The sequence below is a fragment of the Siphateles boraxobius genome, unplaced genomic scaffold, assembly GCF_051911475.1.
Source record: "Siphateles boraxobius isolate OS27281-9 unplaced genomic scaffold, OSU_SipBor_1 66, whole genome shotgun sequence".
Taxonomy (NCBI): Eukaryota; Metazoa; Chordata; class Actinopteri; order Cypriniformes; family Leuciscidae; genus Siphateles; species Siphateles boraxobius.
Genome location: NW_027509193.1, coordinates 10,110,371 through 10,135,657, shown reverse-complemented (window position 1 = coordinate 10,135,657; position 25,287 = coordinate 10,110,371). Strand labels below are relative to the sequence as shown.

Genomic DNA, 25,287 nt, shown 5'->3' with positions numbered 1-25,287 from the left:
AGGATGCGGTAGATGAGGCATATGAGAGCAAGAAACTGCGGTATGCTCATCTGGCGACTGAAGCAGAACTGCGAGGATGGAGAGTCCAGGTTTATCCAGTGGAAGTGGGTTGTCGAGGTTTTGTGGCACACTCTACAACCCGGTTCCTCAGAGACGTCGGATTCAGTGGCCAAGAGTTGCGTCGCACAGTAAAGAACTTATCTGAAGCAGCAGAAAGGAGCAGCAACTGGCTGTGGTTGAGACGGAAAGATTCTAGCTGGCTGTGTACAGGCCGCCATGCTACGGTTTCGTAGAATTCTTGAAAACTTGAAGAGTCTGTTGGTTTATTTGTATAGGTTGTATAGTATTTACAATTATTACGTTCCTGTGTATATTGTGTGAATGACGGGTGGTTGGGCAGATATTGTGTTTTGCGGTAGGTAGTATGCCATACGGAACCGTTGCCACTGAAACTGCATATTAACACACCAGTGGGGCTCGACAGCCTTAGTCAAACGGGTTGGCGCGTATGGTTGGGTTGCGGAGAGATTGTGAGATTGTGGTTAGGTCTCAGCAGCAGGAGGGATGTAGAGGTCAGTAAGCTGGGCTGAGTTGAGTGGGGGTCGGAGGGGGGTGACTCTGGGACGCCAGAGTCACTGTCGAGCCCTCTTGAGGTGTCGTGGACTAGTCGACGAAACACTGAGGACGGAAGGTGCCCACTTGAAGACCCTAGAGATGTCCCCTACTCAGCTCAATCCAGACGGTTGTCATGGGGGGACCGCACTGTGGTTGCAGCCGTTGTGTGTGCTGACGCGTGTTAACACTAGACAGAAGGAGATTTGCATCACCATATGGAAAGAAGCGTAAATGGATGGAGAAGCATAGGTTACTGTAAAGCTATGTCTTAGTTGGTGCTTATCTTGGCGAAAGCCGAGTACAAATCAGCATGAAGTTTTAAATACTTACGAGAGTCGTGTAATGGAAATCATTATCTGAGATTCCTGGCATGATCCAATTTGAAACATTTGGAACATTCACAACACTTTTAAATTTTAAGTTTCTAATCAATAGTACTCTACTTTTCAAAAGGTTAGAATCATAAAGATTTTTAAATATTTTTTTCCCCTTGTTTTTTGACAAATTGGAATGATTTCTGAAGCATCATGTGACACTGAAGACTGCTGAAAATCCATCACAGGAATAAATTACATTTTAAAATATATTCAAATAGAAAACACTTAGTAATATTGTGAAATGTTATTACAATTTAAAACGTTTTACTGTATTTTTTTAACAAATAAATGCAGGATATAGTGTCCAGTATATTTCCTAGATATTTCTTAGTGGCAGTTATTATCTTTTATTTTAATTTATCATGCTATTTCAAAGGCACATTTGTGGGAAGTCCGTGATGTTTTCGGTGTATCTGTTAAAAAAGCACTGAGCCATTGAGACCGTATTGAGTTTATCTTAGAGCTGACGCAGCTTGTTCCTGATAAAGAGCAGGTCTTTGTAACTCACCCACACGCTCAAAGACTATTACATCACATCCTCCCTTTATTCCCAGTTTATGATTTTCGTTGTAAATGCACATTACATGTGTGTGCTTTTTCCCGTGTCTGGAATACATTATACATGTTGGCTTTGACGTCACGACCGCTCTCACAAACCCCAATCACAGCTCGCCACTGACCGCCATCATAAACTACAATTACAGGTTCCGCTTTGCCAAGCCAGTGTCCAGTTTAACATATTCATTCTCTGTTTATGCATTTTTTGTGCATTGCGAAGCAAATAAACCCCTCTTTATTATATGTTTCAAGACATTTTTTTGCTTGCACTGCCTTTGTGTTGCATAAGGCCTCATGGAGTGTGTTTAACAGGTGAGTTGACTTGTGGTGCTGAGTTTCCCACTCTTGGGGTTGATAAATGTATGAATAAGATTATTTAACTATCAAGGACAATTCTTTCCTTTCATTAAAAATAACTCTAGTGGAACAGACTCTTAAGAACTCAACAAATGGCTTGGTTGGAAAGTCCCTGTTAAAGTAGAAAGAACTAATGAATCAATGTCATGAGCAGTTGTTTTCTTCAATGGGTAGATCAGACAGTTAGAATTCTCCAATTTAATTCAGTTCAGATTTGCAAGCACTTGATTTGATTCCATTTGAGTCTAATTCTGATGGCAGTGTTTTAAACGGATCTAAACAGTATATTTATTTAAAGCACTGTCTCATGAGATTAAACCATTTTGCAAATCAGGCTACGCTCACAGTCATTTGTTCGTAAATCGGAATACACTGGTCATTTTGTATGTTTGTTTTTGCATGCAGCCTGTGAGAACAAATCGTGTCCAAACCACCAAAACTGTCTGTTTTCAGTAATGTTTTTTAAACTGCATATAGTGTTGTAGCATAAATAAACTCTACTTAAAAGATTATAGTTTTTATTTTATTTTATGAAAGGTAAGACTTTCTTATGGCGGCCATATTGAGTGTTACAGTTTCTCCCATTCATATTTCTATGAGTGGTCTGTCTACTCTCTGGTGAAACTTAAGGCAGTCATTCTGAATGTGATTCCATTAGCGGTTAGTTCAGGGCTAAATTGACCTATGGCTAAGCCACGCCCCCAAACGCGATGAGCCAATCACAGTGCGCATAGCTACCCCAATACACTCGGACATTCTCTGCTTCCTCGTCCATTGAAATGCATTGCAGTTAGTCAGTTTTCATTCGTTTTTATATGTTTTGTCTTGTCATTTTAAATTTAAAATGGCCAAACGGTGTGCATGGGGTACACGCAACTCCGACACTAGGTATCCCGAGAGGCTGGACGACGGTGTGTATTTTTTACCCTTTCCCAAGCCACATCTCAACCAAGATAAGTGTCTGGATTAAGTTATGCGGTAGACCACAACACCAACTTAACGTGGATAAATTAAACAAGGATGTCTACATCTGTTCTAAGATAAGTCTAAGTCTAAGTCAACAACGTTGACTGTTTGTCCGAGTGAGTGGAGGGGGCGTGGCTTAGCCACAGGTCAATTGTGCTGGCAGCCACTGCTAAGAAGTCATCCACTAACCACTAGAATCTGAGACTGTTACTATGTGATTGAACGGACATCCTAGAGAACACAGATTTAAAGAAATATGTCGGATAGGTTCTTCATCAAGTTAGACACTGCATATTTTGTGACATCTTTATAATAAGAGAATTATACCATGATTTTTTTGCTTAGGAGCATGTCCATGTGAACTGTACCTACTTTCTGTTACCATTTTTAAAGCTAAACACTTTTACTATGAAAGAAGATTTCTTTTTGAATGGTCACAAACTGGTGGGGTGCAATAAGCCTATGTACTTACAAATTGGCCTATGTATTTTTTATCGTTTTTAATGTAAAAAATAGTGAGTCCAATTATTATTATTTTTATTGTGAAGCAAAGCCAGTTGAGAACCACTTATCGTGAAGCAAAACCATTTAAGAACCACTTATCTGAGGGTAAATAGTTGGTGAGCAGGGAAAGGAACTGAGGGAAGGAGAGATTAAGTTTCACACAGCAGTTTTCCCAGGACTGTAACGGGTTACTTCCTGAAATAGTGTTGTCAGAGACGCAACAGCATTCCTCAGATGCTCTGTCTAACATACAAGACATTGGATCTTCTTTCCTTGCAGCACCATATTATTACCACATTACTCTTATTAATGCACACTCAAAACGCTCATGCACTCTTCACCCTTCACTCCCGCCAACTTCATCCAAACTTGTCAAGATTGTCCTCATTTGCCTTGGTTACCTAACCAGCTGTCTTTGTATGGAGCTAGAAATGTGTCTTTATTACATGCGAGAAAATAAATGATCTGAGAGAAAAAAAAAAGTTTGAGAGTACAAGTTATCACACTGATAGCAAAAAAGCATTTCATGAGAGAAAAAAGAATATTTGAGAGAAAAGTTTTCATACCAATATCAAAAAATCATATTTGAGAGTAAAAAAAGTTTTGAGAGAAGGTATTTCCTCATAGAACATAAAAAATATAAATTTGAAATTTTTTAAATTATTTCTGAGAAAAAAAAATCTCTCTCAAAATACTTTGAAAAAAAATCTCAAATATATATTTTCTGCTATCAGTGTGAAAAATTTTCTCTCTAAAAAAAGTGTTTCTCTCAAAACGATTTTCTTTGCTCTCGATGCAATTTGTTGCTCTCGTGTCAGGATTTTGCTTAAGCTGTGAAAATTGTGTCATGGGCGGGGCCACGTTCTTTTTTTCCTATGGGAACGTTCCTATTGGCCAGTCGGTTTGAGCATCGTCTTGTCTTGGGAGTCGAACTGAATCATTACACCATTGTTCGCGTTCGGTTCACCTAGATAGATGCCGTCTCTGCCTTAGTTGAGCACAATGTTTGGGTAAGATGATGACACACACACACTCGATGGGTAGCTGGCTGAGCAAGTTCAGCATCACTGAAGATTAAACATTAAAAAATAGCACTAATGCAAGTTTACCTAGCATGATGGCTAATTAATAATTAGCTTTACTAGCGATTAGCAAGCTAATAATATAATACACATTCATTCATGAATATGAGTGCTATTTTTAATGTTTAATCTTCAGTGATGCTGAACTTGCTCAGCCAGCTAACATCCAGTTGTGTGTGTCATCATCTTACCCAAACATTGGAGTGTCCGTGCTCAACATAGAGCTTAGATCGGGCCCAAAACATCAAGCCCGACCCTACCCGAGCCCGTGGATGCTGTGTCTGAGCCCGGCCCGACACATTAACTATAATTATGAGGCCGAGCCCGATTTAAACCCGACCATTTTAATACGTGGGTCGTTATAACTGACGTTCTCAACTACTTTCTATGTTACTTTCTCCTCCTCTGTTCTGCACCTCCAAATACTTTCAAGTTAGCCTACGTGTCACCATCATACACATTAGCATAAATGCTCCTGATAAATGGGCCTTTGACGGCTCCCCCGCCTCTGCGTCATAGTGTTATCGCTTCTCGGTTATTAAAGCATTAACACACAAACCACTGTTATAACATAAAATCAAGCAGGCTACTGCTGCGTGCATGGTTTGGCATGACTGAATGCACGCAAAGTGCGCTCCCTTAAAAATTCCTAAAGCTGACATCAGTTCATCGCGATCTCACACATCTCTGTTATTATCAATGAAGCTGACTGCACAATGAATCTTTCATAATATATACACTTTGTTTGTTATAATTAGAGGATTTCCCAGCATACAGAATTCAGCTCTGAACAAAAAGTCCCTTTTGAGCAGTGAGGAGATTCTAACTTAAATGCTTCTGATTGGCCATTGCGTTCAAGAAATCAACACATATGTCTGTGATTGGCTACACCACTCAACGCTGCAAACATGTTTTAAAACAAAACTATGGCCTGTAAATCATTTGTATATTTTTTTAGTTGTTCTTGCTGCTTTTCTGCAACAGATGAATAAAAATGTATTTGTTTTTATGTTTTATTCATAGATATTTCTAGTTTGCGGGAGTCCCACGAATCGTTTTATTCTCCCGCACACACACATACAGAGTGAGTGCATTACAGCCAGCGCCCGCGCTCGCACTCGGCCATCAAATCTAGTCCTGCGCCGCACTCTTTTGCGTTGGGAGTGCACGTCTCTAGATCAAAGGCCCGGCCCAGCCCGGCCCGAGGATGGTGACGGGAAATATCGGCCCGACCTTGGGCTCGGGCTCGGACAGAGAATCTAAACTCTAACTGTACGTTCACACCGCCGCCGGCGAGAGCGGCAAAATTCGCTCTCGCCGCCTTGCCAGCGACGCCGTGGAAAGATTCGTGGACGCTCTGATGCTCTGACGTAGATCGAATGCGTGGTCATTTTTACAACTGTATTTAAAGAGGCCACAAGGCAGAGAAGGCATCTATCTAGGTGAACCGAACGCGAACAATGGTGTAATGATTCAGTTTTGATAGAAACACTTTTTTTTTTTGAGAAAATGTTTTCACACTGATAGCAAAAAATATATATTTGAGATTTTTTCCAAGTATTTTGAGAGAGATTTTTTTTCCTAGAAATATTTTTAAAAATTTCAAAATTAAATTTTTTTATGTTCTATGAGAAAATACTTTCTCTCAAAACTCATTTTAGTCTCAAATATTATTTTTTGCTATTGGTATGAAAACTTTTTCTCTCAAATATTATTTTTTCTCTCATGAAATGCTTTTTTGCTATCAGTGTGATAACTTTTTCTCTTAAACTTTTTTTTTTCTCTCAGATCATTTATTTTCTCTCATGTAATAAACATTTCTAGCTCCATATCTTTGCCCCCCATTCAGGATGTTTCAGATCTATCAGAAAGGTGTTTTCTTTTAGTCTAAGCACATGAAATGTGCTTTTTTTCTTCTTTCAAGTTTTGCACTTGCTGTAGGACTGTCTTTCTGAGCCAATGCACATAATTCACACATGAACTCAATCTGGACAATCAGTTCCCTGTCTTAAAGATGAAAAAAAAACAGCCAATATGAATGTGTTTTTGCTGGTTACAGTCTGACAAACATGAGAAAGAGGCAGTCAATGGTCCGGTTGACCTTTCACCTGTCTCGGGGGTCCGAGACTGAGAGGGGCCCCCATGTTATTGGCACCATCTGGCTTTGCCTTTGACATAATGTCATGTGTAGGACAGGTCGAGCTGTCTGGAGAGCCAGATGTGGAAATTCAAACAAACTTAGGTGTGCTATATGTGTTTTTACCAACAACTTCTGTCAACTACCTCCTCTTTGTATAGAAAATTATGCAGTTCAGCCTTTAAAGCCCAAAGCCACAAATCAAAGTTATAAAAGAAGACAGCACTGTCAGTTTTTCCATGTGCGTGCGTAGCACAGAATCTTAAGCATTGAGTGTGCCAGCTTATGGATTTGGCACATTTTGATGTCTACTGCATTTCTGATACTTTAAAAATGCAGAATAGCTGCTAACTTGTGTGTTTAACTTCACTTTTGCAGTGCAATTTGGAGACTTCTTTCTCAAGTGACCTGTAAAGTTTAGAGGAAAAGTATATAGATAATTTCACTTGCTTTTTGACCTCCCCAAATCCTTTTTTAGGCACCAGGAACAACATTTCTATCAAACAATCATAGCTTGAACACTACCTCTTACCTCTACCCCTGACTTCTACCACTGAAGTCACTTTGAACTTTGTGGTTCAACTTCAATTGACAAAGACCTGTCCCACAAGTCACAAAGTGTACAAATCTCACCATACTGTATGTCCTATCATGTACCAACATGAATCTTCTAACCTATAAATTTACTTGAAATATGTGTCTCTTCGACAGACACGAAGGCTGACGAAAGTGGAACGGCAGCGTTTCAGTGAAGAGGTGGACATGCTGAAGTGCCTGCAGCATCCAAACATTGTCCGTTTTTACGACTCCTGGAAGTCCACAATGAAAGGGCAAAAGTGCATTATCCTTGTGACGGAACTCATGACGTCAGGGACGCTGAAGACGTAAGTTCAGTCTGCGCATATATGTACAAAATTGCAACGAAAGTACTTGCAGATGGTGTGGCCATTAGAGATGCCAGTATGAAGACAAGAAAAGATGTCTCTTTTGTAAGTGAGCTTCTGCTCATGCTTGTGCATTCTCACATGAGACACTGAAGCCCAGCTGCTTTTCCATTTTTTCCCCCAGATTAATAACTGCACTTTGTCGTTTTGCAGACACATTTATCAAGAGTTGCCAACCGTAGAAAAATTGCAGTCATTTGGATAAGTGCTTTTTTTCCCAATAAATTAAAGATCTCAGCTTTTTATTGAGCTCAATCTCACTCACATCTTCTGAACCTATGGGTCACAACCCAAATCTTTTCACAACTATGCCACCATACAGTAGTTTAAATTATGAACATTCTTTTTCCCATCTCTTAAAAGCTTGTTAAAGACTCATGCAGAATTTTGAGAATTATGAAACAAATATTGTATCCAGTCCATTGGCACTGTTCATTAACAGTAGTTTTGTCCCAGATGTGTCACAGATTGTTGTAGAAGGTTGCCCTGCAGGCACATCAAAACTGCATAGAGTATATATATATATATATATATATATATATATATATATATATATATATATATACATTTGAACTAAAAGGACTAATAGGAGAATGAAATAAGTCCACAGTTCATTTCCGAACCTAGTGATCCTTTTTTACTGCCAACTGCCTACATAGTCCACCAAAATATTGCTCTGCATGGGAGACTTATTTCAGTAGAGCTTGCTGTTAGCATGTTGCTAAGCTAACAGTGCACTACTCTAATAATGCATTCTGAATTTGCCTTCTTCATTAAATTATGCTGCCTTAGAATTAAGCTAAAAAATATGCCAACTATAACTAAAATGCCTACCTTTTGGAATAGCCTTCATTTTTAGAAAGTCCCTTAAAATGCTTCCTCTTGTAGGCAGTTTGCAAGGTTTTGGAACAGAGTGCACATTTGTTTGCCTTTTGTTGTTTGTCACTGTGTTTTAAACTTAAGGGTATTCTTGTTTGCTCTTTCCCTGTAGGTATCTGAAAAGGTTCAAAGAGATGAAGCTAAAGGTCCTCCAGTGTTGGAGTAATCAGATCCTCAAGGGCCTTCACTTCCTGCACACACGAACACCTCCCATAATCCACCGAGACCTTAAATGTGACAACATCTTCATCACTGGCCCCACTGGATCTGTTAAGATTGGTGATTTAGGCCTAGCCACTCTCAAGAGTGCCTCGTTTGCTAAGAGCGTCATTGGTAAGTTTTGAAAAATGTTGTGCTTATTAAATTGACATACAAACACATTTTATTACGAAATAAAAAGTTACAATTTCAACAATTTCTCTTCAATCACTCAAGAAGAACTTTCTTTGACCTTCATAAGAGTTACTGTAAATATTGTCCTGAGCTGCCTCTACTATGGGCTTATCTTGTCTGTTTTCTCTGTCAACTGTATTTATGCCCCAACAACTGCTTGACACAGATTTCTCACCTCACCTATATACAGTGCGGCATATATCACATTAACTCATTAGATCAGCATTAGCTCAGCACGGTTAAAAATCTGATCTTCTCACGCTGAGATTAGGAGAGTTCAATGACATGAATAAGTAAAGAATGTGTAACCTGGTACATCAGGCTAGCCCAACCAATAGCTCAGGTTCCCAGAATTGAGTTTTCAAGGGATGCTTGTTCAGTATCTTAAGTGATTGTGGAAGTCTTTGCCTTCGAAACCTGCTCAGATCTCAAATGTATTGTGAATGTGTATGAGTGCACATTTAACATTCAGCCACTTGGTGGGCCAAACAAAGCTCTGGGATCACCGCTGTGCCCTTGAACAAGACACTGTAACCCAGAGTACCACATTAGGAGTGTCCTTGTAATATATATACTTTGGATAACTAAATGGCTACTTAATGCTTTTTTTTACATTGATCTTTGCTCACACATAGGAACCCCAGAGTTTATGGCTCCAGAGATGTACGAGGAGAAATATGATGAAGCTGTGGATGTTTATGCCTTTGGCATGTGCATCCTGGAGATGACCACATCAGAGTACCCCTACTCAGAGTGCCAAAACGCTGCGCAGATCTACCGCAAAGTCACCAGTGTAAGTCAATCCTTATCTGTATTGCAAGGTTCAGATGGATGTCACTGCACCGGGCTGCACTTAATATGTTATTTACCGTCAATACAGACTACATTGGCTTGTCAGGTTACATGAAAAGTATGACCTTTTTCTCTGTCTGCCTCTTACACATACAACAGCTTGCGTAGTTGGCCTTTTTGTGAAACCATGCACCGATTCTCTGGTCTTTCAGCTCTCGGCCACCCACTTCATTGGCCATATCCCCTCAAAGAGGCTCCAAGGCCTTTATGAGTCTACTAATGGTTGTCTGAGGGCTTTATGAGGTGCTCAGTGACATTTCTTTGCAACAAGAGGACAATTAGCGCATCTCTCTTGAGCTGTAATTCTACTTAGGATATGCTGATCTTGCCTAGATCTCTAATCAACCCCCTGGTTAACCACATAATTCAAGATGATTTCTGATTACAGTGTTGCAAATGTGTAATTTCATTGTACTTGTGTGTAATGCATGCTAACCTCAGTCTTGGGTGAGCAGTGAGTTGCATGGTTATTTCTTTCACAAGGGGTGACTTTTTTCCTTGGGACAACTCATAAATATTCCAACCAATCGGCATGCTGCATGAATAATATACAAAGCAAAAACCGCACAGTTAAACAGTTCTAGAACAACACTAGCAGCATTGTTGAATGCAAAAGCCCTAGAAGAGATTCATTATTTTTGGTACGAAAACTGCCTGATTTTCTTTTTCTCGTCCTGAAACCTCAAGCAGTATTTCAGTTCCATTTATAATGTATTTAATAGCCAACACATGTTGAAGAAACACTTTTCCTATTCATTATAATATCCTGTCATACATCATGGTCTGGTGTTTATGACATTGCAGCCATTCAGTCTTCAATCAGCACATCCTTTTGTTCCTGTTTTCTCTCACAGATTGGTGTTATGGGGTTGTCAAGGTTAGGCCATATCAGATTCAGCTGATAAGTAAAGAGGAAGGAAAGCGTGAATGAGATGCTTGCAATCATTTGTTTGTCTGACATGACAAACAGACGTCATCTTTTATCCTCTGTTGCTGATACAATAGAGCAGTGAATTTGTGGCATTATGGCTTTGAAGTTGGCTTGCAGAAATTACATGGTTGGTCGGAAAGGACATTTCCGTTTTCCCGAACACTTAGCGATAAGGACAGGCAGAGAGAGAGACAGTAGCATTTTTCCAAAACGTAGTGTGCAGCCCATCAAGGCAACATTTTTAAACATTATGGGTTTGCTTCTGTTGTATGACACGTACACAATCTAAGCTAGTGTCGTACATATCCATTGTGGTGAATGCAATCCCAGACAGGACTGCAGCAAGCTTAGTGGTATAATTGTATGTGTTATATAACTACATTTATCTAAGAATACAATACACTACTGTTAAGAAGTTTGTGGTCAGTAAGATATTTTTGATGTTTTGACAGAGCTGTTTCACCAAAGCTGAATTTACTTGATTATAACTATAGGAAAAACAGTGATATTGTGAAATATTATTACAATTTAAGATAGCTGTTCATAAAACATTTTCTTGTTATTATCAATGTTGAAAACACTTGTGCTGCTCAATATTTTGTGGAAATTGTTTTTTTTTCATGATCCATTAATGAATAGACAGTTCAAGAGCATTTATTTGAAATATACATGGTCAATTCAATGCATTTTTGCTGAAAAACGTATTCTTTTCTAAAACAAAATTTTTGAATGGTAGTGTACATGTCATTACATGTGTTGCATTTCTTCTTGTTTTAAACATAAATATAATTATATTTATGACATTTTATGGTTAAAATAATAATAATAATAATTTGGGGTTAAAAAATAAGGTGTTGCTCTATTTCAATAGTCCACTTTAGACATTCTACTATCTATCAGTAACTTGCCAGCTTCATGTCAACTAACTCTCATTAATTTGTAACTACAGGTCAACTAACTCTAAATTAGAGAATTAGTAGACTGCTTGGCTCATGGTTAGTAGAATAAGTTTACATATACTTAAAAAGTACTAGTAAGTAGAATGTCTGTTGGAGGAGCATAAAAATAAAGTGCACTGATATGAAAATTATGACCGATACCGATAACCGACAATTCTTTATATTTGAAAGCCGATAACCGATATATTGGCCGATAAATCTAAATAAAATGTTTACATAATTTTTGAGAGCCTGATTTCAAAAACAAAAGTGTCAAGCACACAATTATATTGTTCTCATTATAATTCTTGCCTATATGACATACTTTCGCTGCACATGTTTCACTTAACTTTATTTTCCTTTTTTGAAGTGAAAAAAACATTATGGTGAACAGTGCACATCTGAAGTGTCTCAGGTGAAGGAAATAATGCATAATTTATCGGCAATAAAATATCGGCCAAATTTTCTTATTGGGCCGATAATGATAACATTAAAAATGAACATACATCGGCCGATACCGCTTTGGTGGCTGATATATCGTAAATTCCTAAAAGTGTAAGTAAGCAGAAACTTTACTAATCTGTCTACTAACTCTAATGCTGTCTACTAACTCTAATGACTGGTAGTTGACATGTAGTTGCAATGTTACTATTTAACTTAATTCTTAATTCCCAGTGTAATTCAAGCAAGACTTATTATCTTACATCATTTTTATAGTTGTTTAAAATGGTTAACTCTGACAAAAATAAAAATACTGATTAAGACAGTGATTTTTTTTGGTGTATGTTTATCTTGTATATCTGTATTTTGTATGTGTATCTTGAATGTCTGTATTTGCATGTCCATTCACATCATCACCAATCATAATTCACTGATTATGACTGTTCATTTTGACACTGCACACTGTGAATCAGCTATGTGTGATCTAAGAGTGTGGACACAAACATATGCAATGGCCCCTGACAAGCCTGGCAGGGATGCAGAGGAGTTCAGTGGGGCAAAGTGGAGCCCAAAGGGGGTTGAACAATGTGCCTGAGTATCAGCTGATTGGAGAATGTGCCTCAAAGGGACATTCATATTTGACCCCAACAGGCCCTTGGACTTCCCTGGGTTAATGAAAATCATCCTCTGTGTCACTGGGGGCTGAGAGCGTGGGGTTTGTGATACAGCGGTCATGATCTGTGGAGGAGGCGTTTGACCCTGGCATGTTTATAAGAGCAAGAATGATGCTGTTGTTTGTAGATAGCTGTACGTTCTGTTTAGAATGCGAACGGGTTTTATGATCTGCATGAGTCTTTAACAAGCTTTTAAGAGATGGGAAAAAGAATGTTCAATTGTTCCTGGAGCAGAGGAAGTTAGAAAGACAAACAGCAGCTTTTCAAAGCTGTTTTTCGAAACCACACGTCCAAGGCATCCCAGAGAGACAAAGCATGTGTAACACAGAAAATCATTCAAGGCAGACGGTGAGCATTGTAAACAACCGGCTCCCCTCAGCCATGCAGTGCTATTTGTGCACGTTTGTTTTAGGCGATGTGCAAATACCACAAAACACATGCATTTTGTGGAGGATCGAGGTTGAGATTCAATATTCAGAGTCTTTAGTGCAAAACACGTTCTCCAACAAACACAGTCCTCAGTCTCATGTGTTTGTTTTTCGGATAGGCTCGACTGGTGGGCCCTCGAGCGCAACTTTATGAACTGCCGTCCCTGCACTTAAAATTCTTGTGTTGTTATCCCACAGGGTTCTCTTGCAGTTTTAGGGTTACCATGGCAACACAGTCGCTTATTAAGTTCTAACTTCTGAAAGTCTATTGAAGGTAAAAATAGGGTGCTTGAACTACCTTTGGCTCATTCCTGAAATATAAGAGCCTCAAGAGCCTCACACCTTGCAGGTCATTTGGTCCCCCCTTTTTTATTTTATTTTAAAACGTCGGTAACACTTAACAGCAGTTTACGGTCCAATTTTCACTATTAACTATTTGCTTATTAGAATGCATATTAGGATATTGGCTGTCTCTTGGTTCTTATAAAGCAAATATTAATGCCTTATTCCGCATGACCATATTCTACATCCCTTAATCCTACCCAATACTACATTACTAACTATTAATAAGCAGTAATTAGTAGTTTATTGAGGCAAAAGTCGTGGTTAGTTATAGTATATAAAAAAAATTTTTTTACCTTAATTTAATTTATCACCAATGTTCACTTATTTTCATTCAGATAGATATATAGATAGATAGATATTTGTTGGTAAGAAATATTGTTACATATATTTATATATTTTACTTTTTATGTAAATATTTTTTAAATTATATTTATTCCCTTTTTTCAACAGGCATGGCCATTTAATTCTAATGTAAATGTAATGTTTATTGTCCTGCATTTAATTTGAATAAATATATGTAAATAAGGATAATTTGTATTTTTAATTTCAGGTTAGTCTGTTCATCTAAGCAAATTTTCAGTTGTTTCATTAATGCAATGCTGTTGTTGTCACGGCTCCAGCTAATTAAGTGCAGTACAATTATTCTCTCTTAGACGTGAATCTGGGTCCTGTATTCCCATGGGGACAGATCTGTTCTCTCGAGGTTGTGGAGGCGTTAAGACCAAACTTACTAATGTGCATGTTATTGGGAGGGCAAAAGATTGTGTAACACCTCTGCATATCAGAAGTACTATAATTAGACCATGTCTAATGTCTAACATGTCTCCTCATCTGCCTAAACATCAACATAGATAAAACTTTGACGAAACCTCATTATATTGAGCGCACATAGAATAGGATGTTTTTCCAAAGAACCAGTGCACCTTGATTGTGAAAGTAAGCTTTTTCTGTCTCAACTGTGAATGACCTCCAGTGTATCTGCAGCGAATTGAGTGACATGCAGAACGAGAGGAAAACAGACAGAGAGAATTAAGGCTGGATCAGACGTTAATTATGTATTTTAGTCTTTGCGGAGCCAGTGATGTCACTGCAGCATGTGGTCGCACCACATTAACTCAAATGATAAAGCAAGGCGGTAGCAACACTACAGTTAGAGGCTCAATTCCTAGGTAATATATGTACTGATAAAATGTGTAGCTTGAATCGTGAGGTAACAAACCTGTATTTATCTGACCTCCTTTCATCCATGGAACAGAAAAGATATTTTGAAGAATGTTTTAACTGTTTAGCCTATACAAATGGAAGTCAATGTGGTCCAAATGTTTTTTAGAACGGCACTGAGGCATTTTTCATAATATCTTCTAACTGTTGTGTTCCACAAAAGATAAAAGTCATACAGCCACTGTAAACCCGAATAAGTTGGCAAAACTCAACAAATTGAACTCAAAGGCAATCAGTTACCTCAAATTTCTTAAGTTAATAAATTAGTTTAAGTAAGTTAAAGTAAGCAGAATTGGCAGATTTTTTTTTTTTACTTATACATTTCAATTGTTCTTTACTTGAAATGTTTGAGCACACTAATTCATACATTTAACTTAAAATTTCATGCAATCTCAATGTGAACACTTTTATTAGTATAAACTTAGCAAGCTTTAACAAGCTAGTTTGCTGACATACTAATTTGTTAACATGTTAACAATAATATGTTATACAGTAGCACTTACTGTGTTAGTGCAGCAATCTAAAAGTTTAATTTCCATTCAAATCAAGCTGCATGCACCACTTGTCATCATGATGGTAACTATCCTAAAACAAACATTAACAGAAATTCTTCTAAATTAGTATACCAAAACATTTAGCACTACTAAATCAGTCACTTAACATTAATCTTGCACAAAAAAACATTATATTACACTTAATTTTAGCATTTACTCTCCCTTTCGATTGCCATCGGCAAAGCATGCTGGGAAATAGACATCCCAGCTGTTTCAGTTAAACTTAAGTTTGTCTAAATTTAAAGAAATAATATCATAAATCTCAAAACAATGAATGAAACAGTTCAGTTTACTTAAAATATATCCGTTATGTGAACTTGAAAGAAAAAGAAAGTGCTAAACACTCATAAAAGTTAATTTGGCTGAACTAATTAGTTTAGTTCCTACTCAAACCAATTAATTATTTTGAGCGTTAGGGTTAGCTTAAACCGTTCTGATTCCATAAAATAACACTGATGTCATGTTTACATACATTGAACACTGAGCCACACATTATGCATTTACTGAAACATGTTACCTTGCTGCTTTTTGTATATTTACCTTCCAATTCCCTCCATGCCGCTTACCTGTTAAATGCACAGCGGAGATGAAAGCCTTCCCATCAGGGTCCGTGCCAGTAAGATGATGCAGGAAATGCAGGAAAAAATACAGGAAAAAACTGACCCAACCTTTTCACTGCAATCAAAAGCTTTTCAGGTCTATTTATTGGCTTTGCATGAGCATAACAAATCTGGCCTGTAAAATGAACAAAGATTTAGCCAAGCTAATCAACCTAATCACAGTTCTCATGAGAGAATGTTTAGACGTGAACTACTCGTCCCTTTTTAACACATGGTTTCTGTAGACACATTTATGGGGTAGTGTTCATGTTTATATTAAGTGTATGAACACATTCATTATTTGGAGTTCAGCATAGTTTATTTGTGAAGTTTTCAGTTTGGTTCAGAAGTTAAAGGGTTAGTTCACCCAAAAATGAAAATGATGTCATTAATGACTCACCCTCATGTCGCTCCAAGCCCGTAAGACCTCCGTTCATCTTCGGAACACAGTTTAAGATATTTTAGATTTAGTCCGAGAGCTTTCTGTCCCTCCATTGAAAATGTATGAACGGTATACTGTCCTTGTCCAGAAAGGAAATAAATACATCATCAAAGTAGTCCATTTGACATCAGTGGGTTAGTTAGAATGTTTTGAAGCATCAGAAATACATTTTGGTCCAAAAATAACAAAACTAGGACTTTATTCAGCATTGTATTGTCTTCCGGTTCTGTTGGGGATCCGCGTTCACGAGTCCGCAGTGACGCTGATGACGTATGACGCTGATGACGTGTATCTGGTGCGTCCGTGTATTCGGGTTCAAAGAAATATGGCTGGGCAAAAAAATGCAAGTCTTCCTCTGTGTGGAAATCCTTAGACATGTTTGTGAAGATTGTTTTGTTTCCAGCGTGCGTCTCCCTCAGACTGTAAACGAAGCTCGGGCGCACCAGACACACGTCAGCAGCATCTTACGTCAGCAGCGTCACTGAACGCGGATCCCCAACAGAACCGGAAGACAATACAATGCTGAATAAAGTCGTAGTTTTTGTTATTTTTGGACCAAAATGTATTTCCGATGCTTCAAAACATTCTAACTAACCCACTGATGTCACATGGACTACTTTGATGATGTCTTTATTTCCTTTCTGGACAAGGACAGTATACCGTTCATACATTTTCAATGGAGGGACAGAAAGCTCTCGGACTAAAATATCTTAAACTGTGTTCTGAAGATGAACGGAGGTCTTACGGGCTTGGAGCGACATGAGGGTGAGTCATTAATGACATCATTTTCATTTTCGGGTGAACTAACCCTTTAATGTTGGCATGTTAATGTTGTCAGCTAGAAAGGTTGGCATATCTGTCTGCAATCCTTGGGGAAAAGGTCATTTACAACTGTGATGTTTTTTTATTAAGAGCAACTGGGACCGGCAGGGAAGGGAATCGTAGTGCTAAGAGTTTGCTCTTTGATAGCTCATGAGACTTGGTGGTATTTCCTGTTATGTATTATGTGTTTAGCCAAAATATTCCTTAGGGACAAGACTCAAATGAGGATATGAAATGAATGGGTAAAATTCATTCACAAAAACATTTAGTTGTTTAACACTATAGTTAATGCAGTCATTAACATGAAGTAACACTTTTAAGACTGTTACAGCATTTATTATTAACCTTAGTTAATGTAAATTTCTACATTACTAAATTTGATCAATTCAAGTTATAAATGAACATGAATGTATTTTGAACAAACATGAATTAAATTTGAACAATAGTATTTTTATGAATTAACATTAACTTAGGTTAATAAATTAATTTTGATCATATATAGTTCATTGATACCATTAATATACCAACATTAAGATAACATTGATGTTAACATTAAGATCATTTTAAGTAATGATAATTTGATCTTGTACGTATTTTGTGAAAACAGTATAATTTAGATTGACTTTTGATTCAGATAATTAGTAGAGGGAAGACAATATGTTATCAGTGAAGGGCATTTCAGGGTTTTCACTTCTTACAGAAAGTTTATTGACAATAGACTTGTGTATATAGAGATGAAATCTGGTTTGAAGCCACCAGCATGTAATGGCTGCATCTCATTTAACTGGATGTAATGTTGTGCTTCTTGTGTAAATATGAGGTAATGAACGTTCCTTAAGGCATTGGCGAGGAGGAGGAAAAAGAGAGAAAGTTTCTGAACAGAAATTATATTTATTTAAAATATTTCTTGTAGCAGGGATGAGAATGTTTGCTGGTTTTATGTCGTTTAAGCCAGTTCAGCTGGTCTCCTAACCTGGACATGCTGGTCCTAATGAACTAGTTGGTCTCCTAGTCTGGTCAGGTTGGTCTTAAGTTGGTCTCCTTGCCTAGCCCGCTAATAATTACCCCAAATCCCTATAAAAACAGTAAACCAGACTATCCTGACCAGGCTAAGAAAGCTTTTTTTTCTCAGAAGGAAAAGAGAAAGAGTTAGAAGTGATTAATGTAGTGTGAAACAAACATAAATGGGCATTTGGTTCTTTGCCTCATGCTCTCAAGGGGTCTCCTCAAAAGACTGATGTCATCACGAGGAGCGTGACCAGAGAAAACTCATTCTGTTATACTCAGCTAATCCCTTTCCACACTCTGGTCTGGATGCCTCCCGAACCCCTCTTGAAAGCCTATGAGATCAGTTTTGCCCAATGCCTCAGACAGAAGTGGTTTTCAGGGGTGAGAACTTCATGCCACAGCCACCCCCCATACCCCCCCTCCCCCACACACACACACACACTTTACGCTGAATTGCACCTCTGTTTTGTATTTTCTGTTTTCTTTTCCATCTCAACATTTCAATGGGCCTATTATCTAAATGAGCAATACCAAAGCATTCTGGTTATGTCAAGAAGTTCCTCTCTGTATTTTTAGGCCAGCTCAGAACATTGAGGTGCCTTCCGTTGCCACAAAAATGTTCTGTCACACAGCAGCATGGATCTAGTTCATAATGACTTTTGCAATGAGTAAATGGCACCAGGCCTGGTTGGAAGAATAATGAAGTTATATCACAGCTTTCCTCCATGAAGATTTCAGTCCAAAAACAGTGTTTTAAGTGATGGATTTTAAACTGTTTATGGCAAACATGTATTCACACACTAGGTTGTGTTCACTTAACATGACATTTACTTTGAATCAGTTGGTTCTAAAATGATTATAATGCTGCGAATATTTCCTCAGCATCACAATTTTGTGGTTTTCACCTCATCTACTTTACAGTGTGGTTTCAGCTGCCTTCCAGAACGATAGCTTGACTTAATTTTGCTTTTCCACTTAGCAAAGGAGATGGACTGTGAAAAGACAGTTTCATTGGATTCCAGAATTAGATTTACTATCATCTAAATGAAAAAGTGAAGGTCTTTTTAGAAAAACAATAATTTTATAGAATGACGATTGCAGTGCATTCCTTTTTTATGAACTGTTTTTCTTTAAAATCCAATATAGACTTAATCACAGTGTTCCTTGTATTCATTTTTGTAAGTGTTTATTATGGCCGATTGTGGAAACTTATATGTCCTCACAAGGCTTGTAAAATAGAGTTAGTAAAACAGTCAACCAAACCATACTCCTCAAAGCATATCTTGTGTGATCAATGTTTTTCCACAATATGGCGTCTGTTCACTGCCATTAGCTGCAACAGATAACGCCGATAACATTGTCTGGTTACTCCAGAAGGACTGAACGCACTTCTGGCATGTGTGTTCTGTTGACTAAATATGCAGAAAAACTGCTTACAGTTCTATACGGGCCAATATGTAAAATGTACGCTGCATTAAAAACTGCTTACAGTTTTATATAGCCAATCTTTTAAAAAGCCTAGTTTCTCTTTCTTTACAATATGGAGGTACATATTGTAAAACGGAGGCACATTAGTTGTCATTAATTTAGCAGACAAGTTAGCAGACATCCCAAAAACTCATTTCCGGGAGAGATGGTACAGCCAATACGGCTTGCCAATTGTGATCGATTCACTGAAAACGCATCGGAATACCAGATGGAAAAAGGCTTTCTTTCTCACTCGATTTCCGGGATATTGTATGTAATTTTCAGGCCGCTATCAATATGCGGGAGAGGTGGGATGTCTGCATTAGGTTTTGCCTGCTTCCTTTCTATTAGGTCCCTTTTAAAGGACTCTTCCGGATTGAATTCAATGAAGCATCAACAGCATCCCATAGGTTTCCATTATAAGTACTATTAATTTTCGTTCATTTTTTGCAAACTGAAGGATGAATCAATGCTGTCAATTGAGCTTAAATTATATTGAACCCATTTAAACATTTATTTAATTAATTTAGTCAGGTCTATGTTATATTCATTATTGGTTTTTCCCCTTCTTCCCCTGAAGTCAAGGTCATAATTTAGTTTTTCGCGACCTTTTTCCATGTCTATATGAAAATGATTTCTTTTATGATTGGCTAACCTTTTTGCATGTGAAATGAGTAAAAAGGTTTAGCTTTAAAGAGTAGCTTAACTCTATATAGGCATTCTTAAGTCAAACAGAGGCTGAAGCTTCAACATTGAAATGCTGAAGGTCAACCTGGCAAGTGTGGTCTGTATCATTATTGAGTTGTGTTTGCACACACTCAACATTGTTTTTTCATGGTACGGATGTGGGCAGTCAGCAAATCGATTACATTTTCAGCTAGATTCTGAAGCATTTTTGCAAATTCAGGATGATTGAATTTGATTCTGTGCATAATTTGTTTCATTGTGATTAACAATTCAATTAATTGATTATTGGCCAACACAAATTATTCACAATTTAAAAAGTAATATTTTAAGATTTATGCATATAAATCAGCACTAAATGAATATTTCATAAGTCTGGTCTGGTCCACACTCCACACAATATAGGTGTTTTCTTTACTTTGCTTGTCAGAACCAAATGTTGGCAAAACATGAGCCACATGGTATGTAACTGTATTTTCTGTGATTTAAAGACAAATCTGTGAATCCTGAAAAAATACTCTCTCTCTCTCTCTTTCTCAGGGAATGAAGCCTGACAGTTTTTACAAAGTGAAAGTCCCTGAACTAAAAGAGATCATTGAGGGATGCATCAGGATGAACAAAGACGAAAGGTAACTATAGTGTCTACAAGGTCATTCAACAAAGAGGAAGATCTGTAACCCAATAACTGCAAAGATGTGTATGTGCGCCAGCAGCCTTTGTAATGTTTTAACACCTGCCAGACGAGTTTTTACTGTGTGCACATTAAAAAAACAATACCCTGATTCTTGTCCTTTTGACGTTTAAACAATACCACGCAGGCTCCTCAGAGATCCCTGCATGCCACTATTTTTGTTACTCAGCTGCACTGTTTGATATTTCTGTTCCACCCTACATTGGTCAGGTGACACATGTTGCAGAATCAACAGTCACTTTTTCAGACTTTTTTCAGATTTTACATTGCTACTAAGGCCAAAACATTCTCCTCTGGGTTGTCTGTCATGACCCCTGTGGTATCAGAGGGCTTTGGGTCACTTAAATGAGAGTTACTTACACATTCCTGCTCATCTTTTTAACTCCTAGCTAATTTCAGTCACGTCATTAATATATTTTTGCTCACATGCTTCTAAAGCAACTTTATAACCAATATGGAACCTCATAAGTAATGTTTGGGGAAGTTACTTTTACATGTAATAAGTTTCCATATTGAGTTACTCCTTAAAAAAAGTAACTTAGTTACTTTTTATGGAAAGTAATGCCTTACATTAATTTTGGGTTACTTTTTCTCACCTGGGTTGGGCTTGCTTGCTTTGTTTTTTAATGACAAAAAAGGTTCTATTTTTGAAGTAAATACCAGTAATTGCATGTGAATAAGCAAATGAATGAGTAAATGAATAACCTTCAGGCTGAAGGGAATGCAAATTCACGCCTGTACAGTAGAGGGCGCAGCTCAAACATACCTTTCAGCTGTGCTGCCATTCTAGATCGCAGTAGAATAGGACACAGGAGAAGAAAGTTCAACACTCTTAATTCAGCAATAAAAAATAAATTAATTAAAAGTAACTTATGCTTATAAGTATGGTTGAACTGGAATTTCAACGGTCAGGAACAAAGACATTGGTTAATAAAGTGAGTTTAAACACACAAAGTATATTTGTGTTATTGAACATATTTAATTATTGCAGGTCTGAGTTATATTCTGAGTTTGCATTTCACTGTTTTTTTTTCAAGTGAGATGAGTAAATGCATGCTCACATTTCACCTAGAACTACAATAACCGTCATGTTTACACATGTAATACACCTCTGAACTTACTGCCGAAGACAGAAGAGGTCAGTCAATAAATGGGATAACAAAGTAACTTGTGCTACTTGCTACAACTATTTTGTTGTAAATATAAAAGTATTGCGTTAGTTTATTAGTTACTTGAAAAAGTAATCTGATTACATAACTCATGTTACTTGTGCGTTACCCTCAACACTGCTCATAAATGACCAATTTGGAACGCTGTACTCATAGGCAGCTACACAACTTCATTGCTAAGCTAACAGTGTGGTACTCTAATATGCATACAAATCCACACAGTAGCGCACAAATATTGTGTTAAATATGTTTTTTTTTTGTTAAACTGAAATGTTTTTAGTGAAAGAAATGTAAGCATATTAATTATCATTATTATTTTTCTTGCCTCTGTAGGCAGCTCACTACATTTTGAACAGACTTTGTGTGGACTTCCTGCAAAAGTTATTTTGCCTTTTGACACTTTTGTACTAAAAAACAATTGACATGAGTCAAATATTTCTGTTTCTGTAGAGAAGTAGAGAAGTAACTGAAATTTTGATTTAGTAATACCAACTTGAAATCACTCAAGTACACCACTTGTGTTCATATTCAACATAACCCATTTATGCCTGGATAATGGTCCATTTAATGCCATCCAACCATTATGTAAAGCAGTTGGTCAATAGCCACTAGTAATGACTCACTCCATCCAGCAGCAGGTAATTTTATGATTAATATTGTTGATTTAATTAACTCCATTTTCTTGATTTCTTGCATTTTCTTACTCTCAGTCAGATTTGGACCTCAGAGTGCCTGACAGCCCATCTCTTATAAGATGTGAGACTTTATTGTACTAGGATTTGACTTAACTCTGCGACAAGACAGTATTGTTATAAATTGCCTTAAAAGATTGGGAGTATAAATAGCACTTATTAAAAGCTATAGCTCAAATAAATAGCATTCATCAAAAACAATAGCTAAAAATAGCTAGTTCAGTATAGTAATTAAATATTTATTTACCATTTGTATGTTGCTTATAAAAACATTATTTGGCCAAAATACTGAGCTAATTTTTAATGGCTTTTAGTGGAAAAAAGATAGCAGCGATAGTAGCGGCTAACTAGGCCATGCTAAACAGCCAAACCTTGATGCCTTTTTGTAAAAAGTATATGATCATATGTATTTTCTTGTTTAGGTACACTATCCAGGACCTCTTAGAGCACACCTTCTTCCAGGAGAATAATGGTGTCCATGTTGAGCTGGCTGAGGAAGATGACATGGTGAAGTCTGGCCTTAAACTCTGGCTACGGATGGACGACACCAAGAAGCTCCATGGCAAATACAAGGACAACAATGCCATCGAGTTCCTTTTCGAACTCTACAAGGATGTCCCGGAGGAGGTGGCTCAGGAGATGGTGAGATCTGAGATCTCGAATTAATTTCCATGCCATTACTGTACAGTTCAGCAAACATTAAAGCTAATCCGTGTCCTTTAGGTTGTTCTTGGCTTTGTCTGCGAGGCTGACTACAAGCTTGTGGCCAAAGCCATCCGTGACCGCGTCACCGCCATCAAACGACAACGAGAGAAGCTCCGCCGTCAGGCTGAAGAGGTGCAGAGGCGTCGCCAAGAGGAAGTGATTGAAGAGGAACTGGAACCTAGTCTTGAAGCCGAACCTTCAGTTTCTAACCTTCCAGCTCCTAAACCTCCTGTAGAGACACACATATCCACCCCTACACAAGCTCCGCCCACTGTCACAGTGTCTGGTCCCATTTCCCTGCCTGCAAACGAATCTTTGGACTCTGGCTTCAACGCCAGCTTTGCCACTGAACCCGAAGAGCCGCTCGCGGACCAGCGGCAGCATTTCAACATACGCCATGCCAGCTACTCATCAGCAACATGTGAGTTTGTGTGCTTTTGTTTATATAAAGTCGTTTATATTATATTAATGGCATCTATTTTCTAAATGCAAGTTTTAGATCTTATTATGAACAATTCGTCCATGCGTCCACGTTCACAGGAATTGTATCCACTTAAACCCGACCCTGCAAACTCATGTTCATCTGCCTCTACTTTTAAGAGCAGAGCCCATATCCCAAAATCCAATCAATAACCATGGTCCTGCCTTACATTTTTAAAAATAATCCATTACTTACCATTTGTTGTAACCGTTTAAAAAAAATAAACAGCCAGTCGGCTATTGATCTCCATTTCTTCCTGAATGTATTTTTCCATGACTTTGTCGTGTGGTGCATTCGCACGGGATAAGCAAAGCCTGTGATTTTACTCGAATTTACTGACTTATCTCCCGGATATGATGTCAAAAGGCTATTGCTTGGAAATGTCTTGTTGTTATAGGTCTAGCTGTATGATATATCATAAACAGAAGAATGTGTCTTACCGCACTCTGATATACATGTCATCCATCTCCATCTAATCATTCTTTTTGTTATTGCTCTTCTGATGGTTTTCGGCTTTCTCTTTCTGCTAATTGTATAGTTGTATGGTGTATATAGCGATATTACCCAGCACCCAAAATACTATCAAAACACTCCCACGCAGCCTTCATTCTTTGCGAAAGATGGATAAAAAAGCGCACAGGAAACAAAAACCTAGGAAAAATTATAAACGATCCTGCCAAATCACAGAGATGCCGATTCGCACGGGACTAATATTATCACAGGACGTCGGTTTTCGGCGAAATATAGTTGGTCATTTGCGGGGGAATTTTTACTTTACAAATTACAGACATGGCCGATTCGCACGGGATTAAGATCACAGACAACCTCCGCAATTATTACAAATGACTAGAGGTCACCAGGTAATACTTATCCCGTGCAAATAGGGCTATAGACACAACTTACTATAAGAGCACATTTGAATGAAACCCAAAAACTCTCACTGTGACATGTGCGCACCGAAACAGTGTAGTAGAGTATTGTGCAGGCTGCAATGATTTTGCCAAGACTTGTTCCAGTCCAAAAACATAGTCCTCCTAACATAATCCTAACCATAACTTACCTCTAAAATTGGAGGGAAATGATAGGTTAATGAGAATGTAGTGAGAATGTAGAAGCTCCTAACCATGGTTGTAAGTCTAAACTTGACAATAACTGTAAACTTAGACCTCAAATCTGAATGGTTGATTGTAATGTTGTTCCATCCGAAGTGAGGATGTTGATCCACACATATCCCATGACCAGCCAACCCTTCAAACATGTTTCTCATGACCAAATGTCCTTTAAAAACAACATGATTTACTTGTTAGTGGATAAACAGTTGCTACATTGTA

General features: G+C 37.8%; 1 protein-coding gene across 4 annotated transcripts in view; it reads left to right on the top strand.

Annotated features, from left to right (window-relative positions):
• Positions 1-25,287, top strand: part of wnk4b (WNK lysine deficient protein kinase 4b) — a 77,817-nt gene that overhangs the window by 33,538 nt on the left and 18,992 nt on the right. For all 4 annotated transcript variants that reach the window (XM_077212130.1, XM_077212131.1, XM_077212129.1 and 1 more), the window contains exons 2-7: positions 7,308-7,480; positions 8,532-8,752; positions 9,448-9,605; positions 20,759-20,847; positions 23,193-23,412; positions 23,494-23,896. In XM_077212130.1, coding sequence (XP_077068245.1) covers positions 7,308-7,480; positions 8,532-8,752; positions 9,448-9,605; positions 20,759-20,847; positions 23,193-23,412; positions 23,494-23,896 — 1,264 coding nt within the window. The remainder of the gene's footprint in view (positions 1-7,307; positions 7,481-8,531; positions 8,753-9,447; positions 9,606-20,758; positions 20,848-23,192; positions 23,413-23,493; positions 23,897-25,287) is intronic.